This window comes from Neolamprologus multifasciatus, chromosome 19 (assembly GCF_963576455.1).
Source record: "Neolamprologus multifasciatus chromosome 19, fNeoMul1.2, whole genome shotgun sequence".
NCBI classification, from domain to species: Eukaryota; Metazoa; Chordata; class Actinopteri; order Cichliformes; family Cichlidae; genus Neolamprologus; species Neolamprologus multifasciatus.
The window spans coordinates 7,825,027-7,843,987 of NC_140457.1; the positions used below are offsets into that span (position 1 = coordinate 7,825,027).

Here is an 18,961-nt window from a genome sequence, read left to right on the forward strand (position 1 = left end):
TGGTCAGTGCATTTTGTTTCTGTTTTGCTGAACGTGCTTGACATTGATGGCTCTCAACACTTCTTAAAAGAGCACAATGAAATGTATTTACTGGAGAATGAAAGCAATTTCCACCAAAGATAAGGAAATAATAACTCCCGAATAAGGACATGTTTTCCAACACTCTGTTTTTCTTGTTTTTCTTTTCATTTGGATTCATTATTTAGTGCTTGCATTTTTCTCACACACCCAAACTTACAGCGCAGCATTCAGGAGCATAGCAAGACCAATATGAAGATATAATTGGCAGCAATATAAGACAACTTTACACTCCATCTAGAATGATATTATTCGACATCTCACCAACCACTCTGGTAATTCAGTAATGCCCAAGGTTTAATATTCAGCTTCAAAGATTGGATTTAGTCACACTACCTTGATAGAAACCAGTATGACAATGTATGAAAGTCAGTGTGGAGTGACTCCCACATTAGAGTGAACTCTTTATTTGAAACTATTCTCGTCCCGGGGGCATGAAGTACTACTGCTTAGTACAAAGATACTGGTGTCTAAAAGATGAGCATGATGTGACCTTTAGCATCTGTGTCGTTATGCTCTGACCACAGCAATATTGAATGCTGAAAGTAAACTATTGTATCTGAAAAATTGACACATGAATCTCAAGACTCAACCACTTGCTGCTCCTTTGAGCTTTGCATTTAGTTGAACTATGTGTTCATTTTCTGTTTAATTTAGCTTTCATTCGCCTTTTGGTTAGGTTTAGGCAACCAAAATTACTTCAGGAACTGACTGAGATTTGGGTTAAAACATGCATGTTCACAACATTAACACTGGTTACTGTGAAATTACTAAGACATATTTGGGACAAAACAGCAATATTTCATGTCGTGTTATTGAGAATGGATTTTTTTTTTCTTTCTGGACTTTTTTTTGGTAAAATACATGCCTCTTAACAGACCTATTAAACTTTAGTACTTGGATGACACTTTTCTCTAAAATCCTGCTTATCCTTGTCAGAGTTAGGGTAGCTAGAGCTTATCTCCGCTACCATAGGTCGAGAGGTCCAGGGTACATCCTGGACAAACACAGAGAGAAACCATCCACACTCACACCTATGGGCAATTTAGAATAACCAGTTAACCTTACCCCACTAATTGCATGTCTTTGGACTGTAAACTCCACGCACACGGTGGAGTCGAACTTGGGACTTACCACACCTCTGTCCTGCCCTAGCATTAAAAAAACAAAGCATAAAAACACCATATCAAAAGCAATCAGTATGCAGAACCGTTTACCTACAGCAGATATAAAATTTGATCCAATTTCTTTTGTTGAATCTATGAAAAATGCCAAAGACTGTCTGACAAGCAAAATAGTAGTTTTTGCACCAACAAGGTAACTCCTAAAAACTCTTGGCTAAAAATTTGGCATATTTCAATGAACCATTTGACAAAATTGGACAAGTGGAGGACAAATTAAGTTAATAAACAATATCTGGAATCCTTTAAAAAAGGCAAAGAAAAATATATCTAGTGTTCAATGAAGCCTCATCAGAAATGGGCTCAGTGGAAGTGTGGCTCCCAAGAACAGATTTATAAGCAAAGGAAACGTAGGCTGCATTATGACAAATAAAACAAGAATTATGCTGAAAGTCAGTGGCAACGGGTATTATGAAATGATGAATCAAAATTACCAAATTTTGGTTGAAACCATTGTCAACAGAAGGTCAGAAGAGAGGTACAATAGTGAGTGCCTACTGCCATCTGTAAAAGAAAGTTAAATTGATGGAATTATTAATAAATTACGAATGTAGAATAAGACAGTCAGACTTAGATCCACCGTATAATTCCATCTGGAAAGTGTCTGATGGCCAATGGCTTCATTTTTTTGCATGACAATCATTCCTAATAAACTGTCAGTGCAGTAAAAGCATACCTGGATAACAGAAAAAAACACACACACAATAGAACACTAGTTCATGGATTGGCCTCCCCAAACCTCAGAATTCAACATTATTGAAGCAGTCTGGCATCATCTTTACAGAAAGTGAAATAAAAGGCAGCCAACAATCCCAAGAAGAACTTTGAATCTCCTTCAAGAATCCTGGAGAGAAATGCCTGAAAAAAAACTAAAGAAATTACAATAAAGTTTGCCTAAGAGAGTTTGGTAGCTATACCAAATATTAATCTCTCTGAGCTCCTTAAATTGCTCCAACTCTGTTTTTGCTTAATATTGTATTTTCATGTATCTTTGCAGATAGTTCAATAAGTCACTGCACCTATTTCCCATTCTCCTAGCAAAATATAAATAAATAAATAAGGGGCGGTTCAATACTTTTGCTCAACACTGTGTACAGGGATGAAGCACCGTGTCCAGCATCTCTACAGGGGCACTCAAAGCCTAGAAGCTGGACACGTCCTCAAACAACAACCCTGCTGTCAGTCAAGCCAGCCCATTACGTTGGGCATGACATTTAAAGTTGGGCGAAGAAGATGGACAAAGTGCCCTTACCTCATCCGTTTGAGCCCTGCAGTTGAGCCCCTGTGCAGCATTTGCGGATGAGCGTGTTTGTGTGTGTGACTTTGGTCAGACTTGGTCTGGCATAAGGACAGCTGTCACATTTCCAACCTGTCACATGCGACACAGAGGAGATGCCAGAGGCCAGGGCATCGGGAAGCACAAGGACGGACACAAGGAAAAGCGCGTTTGTGTGTGCATTTATATGTCTGAAAGAGTAACGAGCATGGAAGATGTGTAGTTGTGGCCACGTGAAAGAGCTTGACTTGGAGGCACCCTCTAACCTTGATGTCCACACAAATGTACGTGTTCTTCACCCTCTTTCTTAAAACTAGTCCTTGAGCTCTTGAGTCATATTCTCTGAGGGCACCTAGTAAATACTGGGCACAACGTAGAACTGCAACTGCTGCAGGATGCCCTCCCTGTCTTGCAGTCCTCAGAGTGAGGCCATTTCAGTGCTCATTACTTACTGATGAAGAAGCCTCTTCATTAAGGTTCTGCCTGTGGCCTGTGGAGGAAAGGCTTTTTTTGTTTCTTCTCAACTAACTCTTTACATAAGCAAGCAGCAGCTGCCCTCAAGTGTATTTGGTTAAAAGGGAGAAACATTAATGGCCATTTGGGGCCTTTTATTTCATTTCAGAGGGAAATGCTCTTCTGTTTTAATTTAAGTAATGGTTTCAAGGCAAGCAGGTTAAAATGTCAACTTTTGTTCTCATTGGGATAGTTTTGAGAGAAGAAAGGAGTTTTTAAATTACCACTGCACTGCAAGCACATCCCTTCTGTGTATTCCATAACCAAAACCAGCTGTCAAGTAAATCATTTGTATTGCCTCGCTACGCTTTAATTTACTTTAAACACCCCACTTAAGAACAAACTTTTTTTCCCCCAGAAAATTGCATCATGAAATTTGAGTTCAAGTTCAAGCTTTAGATAAACATCTTTGTCTCTCTCTCAGTACTCTTAAAAATTTTTATATCTTTTAATACTCAGGAGTCTGGGTACTTGAATCTTCAGCTCATGGGCCTTCAGGGATCATGAAAGTGGAGATTAAAAAAAAGAAAAAATGAAGTTACACTGTCTTGTCGGTTTGCAATACTTGGACAGTTCTAAGAGTCAAAAATAGCATCTTCCCCACAAGCAGCATTCACTCACAAAGACAGCAAGATCTGACATCTTTTTTCTCTAAGTTATCCAAATGTTTAACCTCTCAGTCAGCCGCAATTTAGTTTAAGTTGCACGATTAATCAATTGGTTCTTAACTCTCACTGATTGCCAGGCAGTGAGTAGAGTAGAAGTCTGTCGAATTTGTGGATTCCTTCACTAAAAACATATTTGATGACTTATGATGATAACATTCATACTAAATGAAGATCTCTAGATCATTAAGATGTCTAGATTATGACATGAAGACATTTGCTTTGGCTTAATTGATTTCACTTGGCTTGGATTCATTTGGTCTTGTCTGTTGCAGAGGAAGCCTCTGCAACTAGGGGGTTTTGAGCTTGTTCCATTGCTTAAAATCTTGGGATTTGGGGAGTTTTGCTAGGTCAATGCTTTGGTGCTCTTTATGATGTTAGCCAGCGTCCTTGTGAGCTGTGTTTTATGCTTTGGTGGGGTAAAGTATCCTGTTGCAATGATGATCAATCTTATCCACTTTACCTATAACGGGGCGCACTCATAGCAGTGTTTTTACTGCATATATAAGTTTTTGTCTCCAAATCTCCCAAAAGACAGGTTTTATCCAACCACAAAGGAAAACCCACTTCCCCATTCCAGTGTTTTCACAAAAAGGTTTTTTCCTTATTTAGTTAATGATGTATCCAATTTTTTGAAATGAAAGTAAAACATACACTTTTACTTAGAAGACTCTTGGACTTTGCCATATATATCCTAATCATTCTTACTATTGGTTGTCAGCCTCCAAAGCCCAATATTGGCTTGTCAATAAAGTTCATCAACCTGTGGTGATGAGATTCACCAATCTCTCAACGTCATGTCATTGTTTACTGGTGCAACAATGACACGAAGTTGAGAGCAAGTTGTTCAACTCTCAGCTACGAGACAAACCCCAGGTTAGGAAGCAGTTGTCCACTACATGATAATGGGAAATAAGTAAATCTCTATACATGATAGAGGCATTTGTGATTCTGATATTCGGGCCTTTGTCAAGCAACAGCTGGACTTAAAAACGGCGTCACATAGCTACTAGGAAGCATTGAGACTCTTAGTCTTGGAGGAAAAGTTTCAACTTGGATCAGACTTGGATGACACTACTTACTTTTCAATTTTACAAACAAAAGTGAGGTCGTAAAATAATCGCGCAAAAGTTTGATGTGCAGTTATACTTAACTAAACAAGACAAAACAACTATTTTTATCTGTGTAGTCCAGTTCTTTTGCACAGCACATTAATTTAGAATGGCAATAGCTAAAAGTTAAAGGGTCTGCCTTTAGTTTGTTTGTTTCACTGATGCAATATGACTTGTGACAGCTCCTCGCTGTCTTCTGGGACGAGATCAGTCTGATTCATTCCGCAAAAAGGCTCTCCCTTCAACGGCGCCCTTGGTCTGACCGAATCGAGGGATGGTCCACTGCAGCCCATGCAGAGCTGTCCCATGCTCCCCTCCTAGCCCTCTCACCTTCCTGTTGGTTCTCATCCGTCTGTTTACTCTCTCCCAGTCCGAAGGAAGCATCCATTAAATCACCTTTAAAGATGAGAACGGGACTTGACAGCTACAAACTGGAGCAAAACAATCTTTTCCCAAACCCCACGCCCACCCCAGCCCCACGTCTCCACGCCTGTTCCTATCTGTCCCATATTGTCAGCGGCAGAAGCCGCGAGCGTTGCTGAGAGACAGAGAGCAGCTCTTGTTTACTGATGCACACTATATTGATGTGAGCTGATTCCATCAGGCAACACGTTTGGATGCCACACACCCTGTCGTCTTTCTCTGCCTCCTTTTGACGTCTTATGTCTTTACCCCCTAATGTATCTGCTGCGACAACACATACTGCGTGACAGTCAGTGTAGCTTAAGCCATTGTAGTGACCAATAAATACATGTGTTACTATATAAATGTACTGCAGAGTAAAGAGCTGCATTAATAGCCCTTTTTATTTTATTTGCCTTTTCTTTGCCTTTTGGTCCTCTGACATTTTTCATACTCTCGAGGCTGTAATTATTTATTATTGATTTTATTGTTTTTGATTAATTCGTTTGTTTTTTTTCTTTAATTAAGCAAATGATTGAAAATCATTCGATTACATGGTGAGAAATTAATTCCACTCCACTTAAGGAGTTAATGTTCAGTGAAGGAGTTTATTTTTCTCAAACCAGAGGTCATTTTTGGTTTTGTTATTAGCACACCAAAGCGTGCGTGATTATTTAATAAGCCTGATTACATTAGAGGCTGCTTTGCTGCAAACTGGTTACACTGCGCCTCTGTCCATCATGTATGGTGGTTAGATTTCCTCTCACCACGGCGGGCAGCGATTATAACAAATGGATGAGTTCAAACCATCTGTAAGACATTTGATTAACGCTGCTGAGCCTTCATGGAGAGAGAGAGGGAGTCGAGAATGGTGTTTGATGTGGAATTGCACTAATGACAGTGCTCGGGAAGTAGCCATGCTCTAGGAAAAACATCACAGAATGAGAAATTAGAACCTCAGAGAGACGGATGAGGTTTGCAGCGAGCAGCTCCGGGTGGCCTCTGCATCCATCTCACACATGATTTGATTGGTGCTCCCAGTCATCAGCTCAGCCTCATGGTGCAGCTGTTGAAGTTAATGTGGCATGAAACAAAACAGATGTTTCTTCTGGTGTCTTCCCTCCTCGCCTTTCCATCTACTTTGATATTTTTGAGGCTTGTGCACTTGTCGTGAAATGTATCATCCAAAACAGGGAACTGTTTGCTTCTCAATCTGAACTCTTTCGAACCTCTTATCAAATCCGTCACTTGCCTCCTTTTGGAAATTTGACACTGCACATGTTATAAATAACTCAAGTGGTTTGAGGTAGATGTAGTGTTATTTTCTGTTTAGCTACTTGTATGTGTACATGCGATGCAACAAAAGCGACAAGGTTATCGTATGAACGGTGGCAGATGTATTGATTAAAATGGAAGTGTGTCTGCTATTAGACTGACGAGAGCTTCCTGTAAAGAAAAGCCGTAGGAGTCTGCAGATATGCTAGCAGGTGTTCAAGGCTATACTCCCGCACAACAGCACAAGCAAATACATCCAGTAGGTTTGTTTACTATCTTACTTTCAAGAGTGAGTATGCTAACATTTCCATCATATCCTAAGAAATCATTTCATCCATTGTTGGATGTGCTATATATGTATAAAAACAGGAAAATTTGGGAAATTATTGCCATTTTTCAATGATATACGTTGGTAGCTCTCATATACTGCCTCATAGTTGTGGTAAACTTGCCAGATAAAGTTTCCATTGGACTTTATATTTATTTTTATTTTTTATTTTTATTTATTTGTGGCAAGTTCCACTCAAGACTTTTTGACAGCTGTGGCAAGGTTCTCCTCATTGTTAAAGCGACATCTCATCTCATTGTTCCACATACGTTTTACCGGTCCAACTCCTGGTAGTTGGCAGGTACCAGGTAGTTATATTGTGATTGTGGCCTGTCTGATACTATCAGGTGCCAGTAAAAACAAGAGAAATATATATGATATATATTAAGACAAGAAGAGTTTTATAAACTCTTGCCAAGTCAAATATTAAAAGAAATATAATTATCTTTAGGTGTACCCCCCACACACGTGTTTAAACAAATATCAGTCACATTGGCAACTTCTTTGACACCTTTTGCTTCAATTTATTTGGAACTGAATGCTGACATTAGCATTTTTGTTCTTCAAGTTTTGAGCAGTGTTTGTGGTACAGTGAAGCTCGTTGTTCGGGGAGTCGAGCTATCAGGGCATGCATTTATCAGAGGCTGCCATGCTTGACCAGAAACAATGACTGGGTTGGTGATATCATTACCATGAATTTAGGTAACATGTTAAGGGAAGCAAACGTCTCAAAGTTTTTTCTCCAGAGAGGAATATTTGGATAAGTCCAAAGTTGTGCTAACACCAGTTGGTTTTTGTTCGTTTGGGTTTTCTTTATTTCCGTTTGCTCCTCCTGCTGCAAAAAAATAATTAATTTCTTCTTTAACATTGTTGATGTTGTACTTTTTTCTTTTAAAAGTACATAGCAACTGGAGAATAATGATTTGGTTAGCCATCTTTGATTGATGAGAACCCCGACCAGTTTACCATCTGAATTCGAGACTATGGCACAAGTTTCATTCAATCTCTGACTGACTTTAATGATCTGATTAGTTCATGTGTCTTAATAACTTTGAATGCCTTCATAGTCCATATTTTATTTTTTTATTATTTTTATTTATTGTTTATTTATTTACTAAACCAATCTGGCTTCTTCTATCTAAGGACACAGCACTGGACCCTGGAGAAGATGTGGCCCTTCTCTCAGTGAGTTTTGAGGATGCTGAGGCAACCCAAGTCTTTCCTAAACTGTACCTGTCCCCCAGCATCGAACAGTAAGTGACACTTACCATGTATGGCCATATATAATGTGTGTTCATAGTGATGGCAAGATCAGGAGGGGAAATTAAAAAACATTTACCTTAATTTCACTCTAAAGGTCAACTTTCTCAACAAACAATCAACCAAAAACAACTCTTGCCACTGACCTATGTGCTTCTAGTGCTTCCAGTGGAGACTTTAAAGTAAAAAGTTTTTCAGTAACTAACTTTTAAAAGCAGCACACAGCTAAAGGTGATGTGGCCCAGCTCTGCAGATGCAGGAGATAATCTCTGGATTCGAGTCAGTGTGCTGTGAATCTAGCGACTTATTATGTCACCGTGAATAGTCATACATCCCAGTGTCTGGACTCATCAGACGCTTTTTCAAAAACAATAAGAGAAGAACTAAAAAAAAAATGAGATTGATGACACACGGAGTCTGAGCTGAGGGATGACTGGATGTCTGCAGACATCTGGAGTGTTAACTGTGCGAGTGTGTGTGTGTGCGCGCGAGCTCGAATGTTTTCTGAGTCTGTGGGCACTGTGTGGGTATCGCTGCAGTGGGCTTCTTTGTTTAACTTTTTTTTGTCTTGCTAGATTCAGTGTATGTGTTTGTGTGCATTTGTCACTTTCTATTTGGGTGTGTGTGTTTGTGCAGATGCGTGTTTGTGTGTGTGTTTGGATGCATGCATGTATGTGGGTCTTCATATCTCAAATATATGTCTGTTTTCATGTATTTGAGTGCCTGGGCTTTGCTCAGAACACAATCGCTGTGTAAGTGTGGATGTAGATCTGTGTGTGTGCGTGTGTGTGTGTGTGTGTGTGTGTGTGTGTGTGTGTGTGTGTGAATGAGAGAGAGAGAGAGTGAGCCAGGTATGGGCCCATTCTGACCTCAGGGCCCCACAGTCTGGGCTTCCGTGCTCAGAATAATCTCGAGCTGATGTTTATTTACAAGCACACGCCCCGTCGCACCAGGTTAAGAGGCCTCTGCTCCCTCCCCCATCACCACCGCCGCCACCACCACCCGTTCTCGCTCTTGCCCTTTCTTTCTTTTCCTCTCTCTCTCTCTCTCTCTCTTTCTCTCGTTCTCTTGTCTCAACATGTTTCTTTTTTCCACTCTCATCTGTGGCTTCTCTGTCTTGTTCTGCCCTTTAGTTTCTTTATCTGCTATTATTAAATTACCTTCCCTTTTGGTGCTTTAAAGATCTTGGAAAGAAAAGCAACTGGACTTGTGTCAGTTCCTTGAAGGCCTCTCACCATCTGAGAAGCTTCTAAGACCAAATGGTGGAGAGTCCCAGGTATTTAAGCCCTAGTGGGACTTGTCTCTTAATAGGGCTGCTGACCCATTATTGTTCATGTGCCTCATCACACGAGCCAAGGTGTGAAAAAGGGTGTGGGTCATTAACAGCAGAGGTTTCAGGTGAAACCATTGTCAGACCTTGCCGCACCCTATCATGTGAGCCATTGAGATCAACTGACACGAGATGTGAGTGGGCGTTAAGGCACCTGTGAAGGGATCTCAAAACTGGATTGGAGATGGCAGACAGTCAGTGTCATAAACTGCTCCCTCTGTTCAAGGATTCCATGTTCACAGTGGACATAGATGGCTTCTTTCACTCCTCTTTCCCAATTATTCCAAGTTTGTGTTTGAGAGTGGTGAGAGTCAAAGAGATAAATGTGTGTGTGTGTTGGCTTGGGGTAAACTTCAAAGTGGAGGCTTCTACTTCTTGGGTTTTGATTTTGACCCAGGTGTCATCCACATATCTGTACCAGTGGCTAGGTGCTGTCCCTTCAAAAGAGCCAAGAGCCTTACTTTGCACTTCCTCCAAGTAAAGATTGGCTACAGTGGGTGACAATGGGAAGCCCGTGGCACATCCATGTTTTTGTCTGTAGAAACCCTTGTTTTATTTAAATTATGTGGTAGTAAGGCAGAGGGCGAACAGTGTGCAGATCCGATCGAGGGTAAGACTGGTTCTGTTTTATAAGGAGCTGTCTTTCTGACAGTCTCCACTGCCTCAGTTGTAGGTATGCAAGCGAAGAATGAAACCACATGAAAGGACACGATCGTTTCATTTAGATCCAGTGTAAGCTTCTGGACCTTGTTGGTGAAGTCAGTGGAGTTTTTGATGTGATGGGGTGTGTTCCCCACATGACATGACTGGATGACTGAGAACCTACACAGACATACTTTTAGTGCTTTCCATTTCACTTTTACACATTCTCCTTCTCATGCTAGAAGACTGCTTTTCTTTCACTTTGTAACTCAGTCACTAAAGACAATACATGTTGACACTCCGTTTTCCAGTATGCTGAAAAGAGCAGCGCACAACCAAAGGTGTCCTTTGCTGTGCTCCTTTTGTCATATCAGCTGCATAGTCATAACTTACTGATCACATTACATACAATGACTCAGGTACTTGATCATATTACATACAATGACTCAGGTACTTGATCATATTACATACAATGACTCTGGTACAAATACAATGAACTCAGCACGTGAAATGTAACTCTATAGCCCTCAAAGATGTCAATATTTTATAATAATAATTATTAATAATAATAAGGATTGTAGTGTATGTATGTTTTTTTCTGAACCCCTCCCTAGTTCAAGCTGGAGGAAACTGTCCTACAAATTAACTAGGCTACCAAAATTCATTTCTATATGGTGACTAGTTGAAATATTTACTTCAAATAAAACGTGTGCATTTGTATACAGAAACTACGTGATCGATGGGGATTCTTGAACCTTTGCCATTTTTATGAATGTGTTTACACTGTAACAATCGCTCAATCATAAAGTACAGACTTTACACGTACATTTTAACAACCACAACAGGCATGTTGACATAACTGCTGTGGCCATTAATAACCTTGAGGAAAAGTATTGCCTTGCCTTTTCAGTCATGTCCATCCTCATTAAATTAAAAGCCCCTTATTGGTTATTGATGTTAATGTTAAGGGTTAAATTGTGTGACTTAAAAAAAAATGCTATTTAGGCTTATGATTTGTAGGTTGGTAGATGAAAGTTTACAAATGACTAAAAACATATGTATAGCGATCATTGTAGATAGCTGTCAATGTTATGAGCTATACTACATTCACAATGGGCAAATTCAAACTGTTAGAAATTAAATATGTTTTCTTTAAAATTCTCAATTATAACTGTACCAATTTAGATGCAGGCGTAGCAAAAAACACCCATAGTGTATTTATTTTAAAGCAGAAAAGTTGCATGTATACTTGAATAAACTGTTGGGCCACCGTATGTTGTGCAGAGGGCTTCAGTGCACTTTGGCATTGATTATCTAATCTTTTACTCCACAGGAGGGGTGAACACCATTGTTCCAAAGATGTTTCCTCATTTTATTGTTTTGATGTTGGTGATGGAAAACACTGTCTTTAGCCCTAAAACTCCCACAGTTGTTCAGTTGAGTCGAGATTTGGTGACTTTGAAGGCCACAGCATGTGATTCACGTAACATTTTCCTTGTCATAAAAATATATTGTCACTGTGGAAAAGACCACTGGCATCAGGATAGAAATGTTTTACTGGATAAAGGTGATTACTCTGAATTCTGTTTTTTTTTTTTTTTTTAATGTACCACTAGTCTGTATGCAAGCAATAATAGAGAGAGCAACATCTTTGCAAAGAAAGAACTACCCTAACCTTGATGAAGCACTCTTTCATAGTGGTTGATTAATGATTTTATACAGTCGATGAAGCACTGAACAGAAACGCAAGTCTTTTTAATTCCTCTGTGTTCCTGACCAGATTCAATCACCTTGTTTTTAAAAGGATTTTTGTTTTGATTGACACTCCTCTGCACAGAAAATCCACTTGGTTGAAGAAGCTTTCATCAGGAGTGCTGTTGTGTTGTTGAAATCGTTTCTGTTGCATATGTCTGCCTGTTTATGATCAAGCTCTGCGTGTGAGAGAAAAACTGACCTTTCCGCTCCCTCCAGACCAGACTGAAGCTGTTGCAGTGCTGTTGGAGGCTCTCCTCCTCTGCCAGTTGCATGAGGAGAGCAGACAGGAGGTGGCTAAAGGCAGAAGGATGGGAAGCATAAAGTGGGGAGTTCTGGCACAGGGGGGATGGAGAAGGGCTGTTGTCGGCACAACAGTAGGGTGGTAGATAAAGATGCTATAAAACAAACCCTGCTTGCGAGATAAAATGTCGAGGCTTAACAGTACCGCATAAAGCCAAACTCTCATTTATCATCCCTCTTCCACAACTTAATGCTGCCTCTTTGTCTTGAGATATTTGCACATATGCATATCAAGGCCATCCATGAATATGCTCTGCTACATGGTTTTGTGCACCTTTTTTGTCAGCTGTGTGGGAGTGTGTTAATTCATGACCCAGGGCGAAAATGTCTTCTTCACCGTTGTTTGAAGACAACCAACTGTACGTCTGTACGAGTTTGTGTATCAGTGCATTTGTGTTGCACTCATCGTGGATGCTACTTAATTTAGCATGCAGATGTGTGAGAGCCAGCCTTTTTGCTGTACGGGTTATTATGCAGATCTGTTACCCTTGTTTGTTTCTCTCCATGTCCTCGCTGACCCTTGTTAGTCTTTGGTCATGTGTAGCTGCCCATTATCTCTGCATCTGCTCCAGTGAAGAGGAAAAATCATTGTGCCCGCACATTTCTGTGGTTTTCTAGGAAGCATTTGATGGACAGCAACGTTCAAGAGGTTCTGCATTAATCCAAGCTGCCACAAATGTTCGCGATATCTTATAATGCCAAGATAAAATTCACATCAAAGCCGATTTGGAAATTGTTTAAATCAGTCCTAATTTTATCAAATGGTGAATGTAGCAGCTGACAAGTACACAGACTGGCTCAGCTTCAGTGTTGGTACAGGGTGTCATATCAACTACATCAATTCAGTGTCAAAATGTTCCAGGCTTCTTTATGTCTGCAGTCTTTCTGTCATTCTATCTTTTAATCATCTCATGAATTTTATGTCTCTGTGCTGGCGACAGCTGTGGCCGGAGGCATTCTGTTATCAGGTCGTGCCTTTGTCAGTCTTTCTCATCCTTTTGAACCCAGTATATCTCTTGAACAGCTGGAGGAAAATTTCTTTAAATTTGAAGGCATTCACTCAATGATGAACTGATTAAAATCTGGTAGTCAGAGGTATTGTGATCTCATATTGGTCCCTAAGTCGTGAAGAGACGGCTGTCCCAAATATCCATTTGTTGTTCAAAGGTCTCTTAGACCTCACATTCATCACCTTTTCATAAATGCTTTTGAACATCTTGTGGGAATTTCTTCAAATCTGCCGCACTCAGTTGGATTTATAGAAAATTAGGAAGTCAGATGTCTTGAAGAGACCTTGAGGGGTTGTCTTAAAACTAAACTTTCACTCCAGAACCTGGTGGTCAAATCTCACTAGGACTCGATTTCCATCCCAGTCTCATAAAATGGTATCAGGAATATTTTGCAGGAATTTCAGTACCCCAGGATGAACTGATTATATTTCTCTGTTCAGAGGTAAATGCGACCTCGTTTGAATTTTTTTTGTCATTTTAAATTTAACCTATTGATATTTTAAAAATCATGTTATTCTGTCAGAATCATATTTCATAATTTTGTCTTATAGTAAATTCTAGTTCTCAAAAGAGAAAAAAATACAGCCACTGTTGCCTAGAACAACTGAGGGAGTCATTTTGACCCCAAAAGAATTAATGTTAATGTTGCAACCTGTATTGTTCACACCCATTTCGACATAAGGCTGCTTTAACATGAGCCAGAGCTAGCTAGATGTGATTGATAGATACATTTAGAGAGGACTGTACTTAGAAAAGAGGAATAATTACTGCAGGGTTGAAGGGGTCGCAGATTTTGAGCACGTTGAGAGAGGGGGAGAACCAGGCTGTGCAGAGCAGCGAGGGAACCATAGCTGAACTGAGCAGACAGTTCAGTGTTTGGAGAAATAATCCAAGGAAATAGAGTAAAAGTAATAGACAGATATGATAGACATGATAGATGTTCACTGATCAGTCTGTTTCATTGTGAGGTTCTGGTTTTAAACCATCTTTGTTATAATCAATGCTTTAAAAAAAAAAACATTTCCAAAATGTTGTTACAGTACAATAATTTAATTATTTAGATGTATTAACTACTGTCTTGTTTGTTGTACCCTTTTTTCAAAAGTAGATTCTTCAATATATTTACCTTTCGAGTCTGTATTGAAATAATCTATATCATTTGTAAAACTAAATAAATTCCCTTAAATATAATCTTAAATGCTTATTTTTGTCAAATGTTTCCTTAATTAGAATGAATGGAATTATCAACATCTTCAAGACTTCTTTACCGTGAATGCGACTGTTGCAGGATGGCAGCAAAGTGATCCTCTTGGCAGTTTTGAAATGTTGGCCGTTCACCGTGCTAATTCACATTGTGAATACAGTAAGCCAAGAAACTTCCCAGCCTGTGATCTCACTTCATTTTGCACACAGCACCTGCGGTTTTTGACTAAAGCAGGACACGGTGAAGCGGGTAGTCGCGCTGTCGTTTGTAACTTCTTATCTGACAGCCCAGTGTGGCTGCTGCTTCTTCTTGTTCCACTACTCTCCTACGCAGAAGGCATTTCAGTTTTATTTCTCAGTCATGCATCTCTTACGCGGCTCAGCAGATATCTTTGTGTTTTAATCAGTCCACACCGGCTGTGTAACAGCTCACATTTTACACACAGTAAAGGCACGCACCTGCAGCCCAGCCCATAGTCTTGTGCTGCAATCCCATTTTCTTCAGTTTTTCATGCATTACTACATTGATTTTGAATCCGGTTTTGAGTGCTGCCAAAATGCAACACGGTGCCTGAGCACATCCTTTTGGTGACACAGGCAGCAGACTGAAGCTGCTATTTTTCCAGCTGAATGCTTTAAATGTAAAGCGGTGGCAATAGGATGTTCCGTTGAATTAGTGGCAACTTCATATAGCTTTGATATGGTGCAAAGAAAGCAAACAAGATGAGATGCACAGGATTACACACTGCATTGTTGTTCAGAGTCTGAAACCAGCATGGCAAGGCAGGACCCTGCCACTACCAATAAAGACAAAATGAGGGATAATTAAGTAATTTTATACACTTCAAGACATCTGCTGAATATGCTGGCTATGAATAGTATCAAAAACATGACTTTTGTTAAATGGAAAAACTATTTCCGCTGGGTATCAGCTGCAAGCTGCAGGGCCTCTCTAACTAGAACTGTAGCTCACCGAGGCTGTATAGCAGAAATCTTGGAGTCCGTTATTTGTCACGAAGAATGTCGCAATAAAAATATTGCAGACTCTTTAAAATCCTGAATTAACAATTGATTTAAGGGCGCCTACAAACGTGGAATACCTCAAATAGAATTTAAATCAATGTTAAAGTTACTTAAAAAGTGGGAAGCGAAGCAGCTGTGGACAACTTCAGCTCATTTCAGCTTTGGTTCTGGTACCACTGGATTTCAGGCAATTACATCCATTCAGTGTCCAGACGTTTGAAGCTTTCTGTACTTGCCTGCTTGCATTACAACATTTTATTACTCTCTTCATAGCTGTCCTGTCCATGTATTTCTTAATTTACTTTCTCAACTTCTTAACTCTTGTCTCCTCCGTCGTATGTCTCTGTACCCACCCCTCCTCCCGGTTTTTACATGTCTGCCGCTTGTCTCTTTTCTCTCCATCTTTCTCCGCTTTTCTATCACTCTCTCTCCTCTGCTGATCCCTCTGGCTGATCCTCAAAGGGAACCGAGAGAGTGAGTGGGACTTAAAAGAGAGAGAAGCGCTGTGCTCTACCCAGCAAGGTCGTCCCTCGCTCGACTGAAACACAGCGAGGAAAAGAGGAAAAAAAAAAAAACACAACACACACACACAACACAGGAAAACGGAGAGCTTTTTCCCTCTCTCTCATTTTCTCTTTCCTCCATCTCTCTACTCTTCTCTCACATCACTCCTGAGTTGTTTGATATCTCACTTTTACTCTCCTTCAGCAGGGGCTCAGATCTGAGCTCCGTGAACGCAAACTCGTAAGCCCCCTGAGCTACAGTGTTATACCTCTTCGTCTATTCCCTCTTCCTCTCTCTTTCTTGCTCTCCCTGTTACCTTTTCTTCCCGTGTCCATCAGTGTAATGTTCTCTGCCTTACAGAGCAGCAATGGGAGAAAAAAAAGGTTGAAATACCCCGACCGACACCCACATTTTTACCGATAATGTACAGTGTGAGACTGTTGCATCGGCTCCTGTCTCTGATGAGGACCGTTTTGCTTCTTTTTCTGTAGAAATTATTGATTATGAGAAGTAAAAAAGACAGTTATTCTGTAGGTTCAGAGATGCACCTGGTTAAGATTCAGTCTTCATTTGTTATATAATGTTTTAAGGGAAGCCTAGAAGAAAATATACTGTGAAAGGCATGGTGTCACGCTTTGTGGCTCTTATGCTTTTTCCTCCCTACTCGTTTAAAGTAGCTGTTAAGTGTTAAATAGATGTAGACATTTAGAGAGCGCAAAGGGAAAAAAAAGTAAGCTTTGGAGGCGTCTTTACACAGAATTTGTTGTCAAGCCAAATCATGTCTTTAATGACTTGTGTTGTAATGGAGGTCATGGTATGATCAGGCCTAGAAACGCGAGATTCAAGCATCCCAGCGAAACAGAATATTAACGAGTAAACGCAGTAGTATGGTCACTGGGATTAAGTGCGTCAGGTGGGTGTATGCTGGTTTTATAAACAGTCAAATTAAATTATACTTATTATGCTCATTTCCAGCAGCATATTGTTGTTCTTGGACTCTGTGAGAGTAGATTTTCATGACTCACACTTATAAAATGTATCTTTTAATTGTTTCTGAGTTCGTGCTCTATCTAAAATAAGGTGTTTTAGCTCCTCCCGCTTTAAGGACAACCCCTCTTTGATCCTAAACATAAAGGTTAAACATCCTAAACAAACAAGAGAGTAAAATAGCGAGGGCTATGACATCATACAGATCAGGAGTAGAAAAAAAAAACTCTGTTAGAGTTAATGTTTGGAGCTGTCAGGGATTGCTTGTACATATGTCAGTTGTCCTGTTGTCTCCTTGCGGCATCACTGACAGGGCAGCAGAGGTGGTTATCAACCTTCCAGAATGCCTAACCTTAACCCATGTGCAAAAAACATTTACTAGTTTTATGGTTGTCTTTGGTTATCTTAGACCTACAGTTCTACTATACAGTCCTTTTGTATGTGTGTGCGCGTGCGTGCATGTAAAATATCTCAGGTGTCTCTTCTCTGCTCTTCACCTGCCATTCCCACACACAGTGGAGTTTTTCACAGACGGAGACAAAAAAGTTGAGGAGACAACTCTAGGTTTAAAAATTCAGTCCAGCAGTCATACTTATTTCTGTCATCTTATTATGATGGCTCAGTATTGCTCCGCACACTTTACTTTCACAGTGGGGTAAAAGTCCAGGCTCAAACCTGTATTCACGCACCCATGCATGCCCAGAAATGTGTTACAAGTGGTTGTTATATGTGAAGATGCTACATGAATTTATAGGGAGGCGGATTTAATTTATTCTGGAATAAAATTTTAGTCTTGTTGTCCTGACAAGCAGGAGAGCCCTACATATAGTATCCACCACTGCAACAATGTACATATGAAGGAAGAAACAGAGGCAGAATGGGTTAAATGTGTTCTTCTTGAAGGTTCCTTAAAATAAGTCTCACATTAGGTATAGAATGATTTCCGCAGAGAGAACTGCCATTTTTTTCATCTTTTAACTGAAGGCTTTGTTATCCACATGCCCTGAATATCAGTTTTATATCGATTTTTAACATTTCTTGTCAGGGTCATGAAAAACTTGTCACATAAAACAATCTTTATTGGCCAACAGGTATGCAGCTAGGTCCATATATATGATATATTACAATAATAGGAGTGACAGAATCTACATCCTGAGGAAGAAGGAAAGCACTGGTGAACTCAGCAACACAAAAAGATCTGTGGTGGATGATCGCAGAATCATTTCCATTGTGACAACAGCCAACCAATTGAACAACACTCTCTCCAGGATATAGGCGCATCAATATCCCAGTCTTGCATAAAAAGAAAACTGCATGAAAATAAATACAGAGGTGTAAGCCACTCCTTAGCTTTAACCTCCTAGGACCTGGCGTCCACATATGTGGACATCACATTTTTGGTTATTTAGACCAAAATACTCAATTTTGCTCTACAAAGGCCTGATATCCACTTACGAGGACATTATACTGCTACTGTTCTATCAAAATTTTAAACGAATACCTTCATATGTGGCTCTCATTTTTCTTAAAAACAAAAATAAGGTAAAAAAAAAATCTGGTAATTCTTTGTTTTTACATTCATCGGGCCCCAATTAGCCAAAATATCAAAGAGAAATTAAAAATGCATGCCATGGAAGAGTTCAGGTCTTAGGAGGTTAAGAATAGAAAGGATAGGTTGGACTTTGCTAAAAAAAAAAAAATAGCTGGCACAGATCTGGAAACAGTCTTTGGACAGATGAAACCAAGATCAACAACTACCAGAATAATGGCAAGAAAAAACTAAGATGTGCAACAGCTCATGCATCCAAAGCATACCGCATCATCTGTAAAACACAGCGGGGGCAGTGTGATGGCTTGGCCGTGCATGGCTGTCAGTGGCACTGGCACACAACTGTCTATTGATGATGTGACACACGACAGAAGCAGCAGAATGAATCTGATGTGTTCAGAGACATACTGTCTGCTCAAATCCAGCTAAATGATTGGGCAGCATTTCATAATACAAATGGACAATGACCTAAAACATACAGCCAAGCAATCCAGAAGTTTATTAAAGCAAAGAAGTGGAATATTATTGAATGGCCAAGGCAGTCATCTGATCTGAACCCATTTGAGCA

General features: G+C 39.9%; 1 protein-coding gene and 1 long non-coding RNA gene across 2 annotated transcripts in view; both read left to right on the plus strand.

Moving 5' to 3' along the window:
* The window catches only part of babam2 (BRISC and BRCA1 A complex member 2), a 112,565-nt gene that overhangs the window by 68,610 nt on the left and 24,994 nt on the right, over window positions 1-18,961 (plus strand). The window contains exon 7 of the mRNA XM_085142871.1: window positions 7,974-8,083. Within this exon, the coding sequence (XP_084998997.1) occupies window positions 7,974-8,083 (110 nt within the window). The remainder of the gene's footprint in view (window positions 1-7,973; window positions 8,084-18,961) is intronic.
* Window positions 8,092-18,016, plus strand: LOC146495878 (uncharacterized). Its single transcript, XR_014871108.1, has 2 exons — window positions 8,092-10,481; window positions 10,513-18,016. It is a non-coding gene; the product is annotated as an uncharacterized LOC146495878 (long non-coding RNA).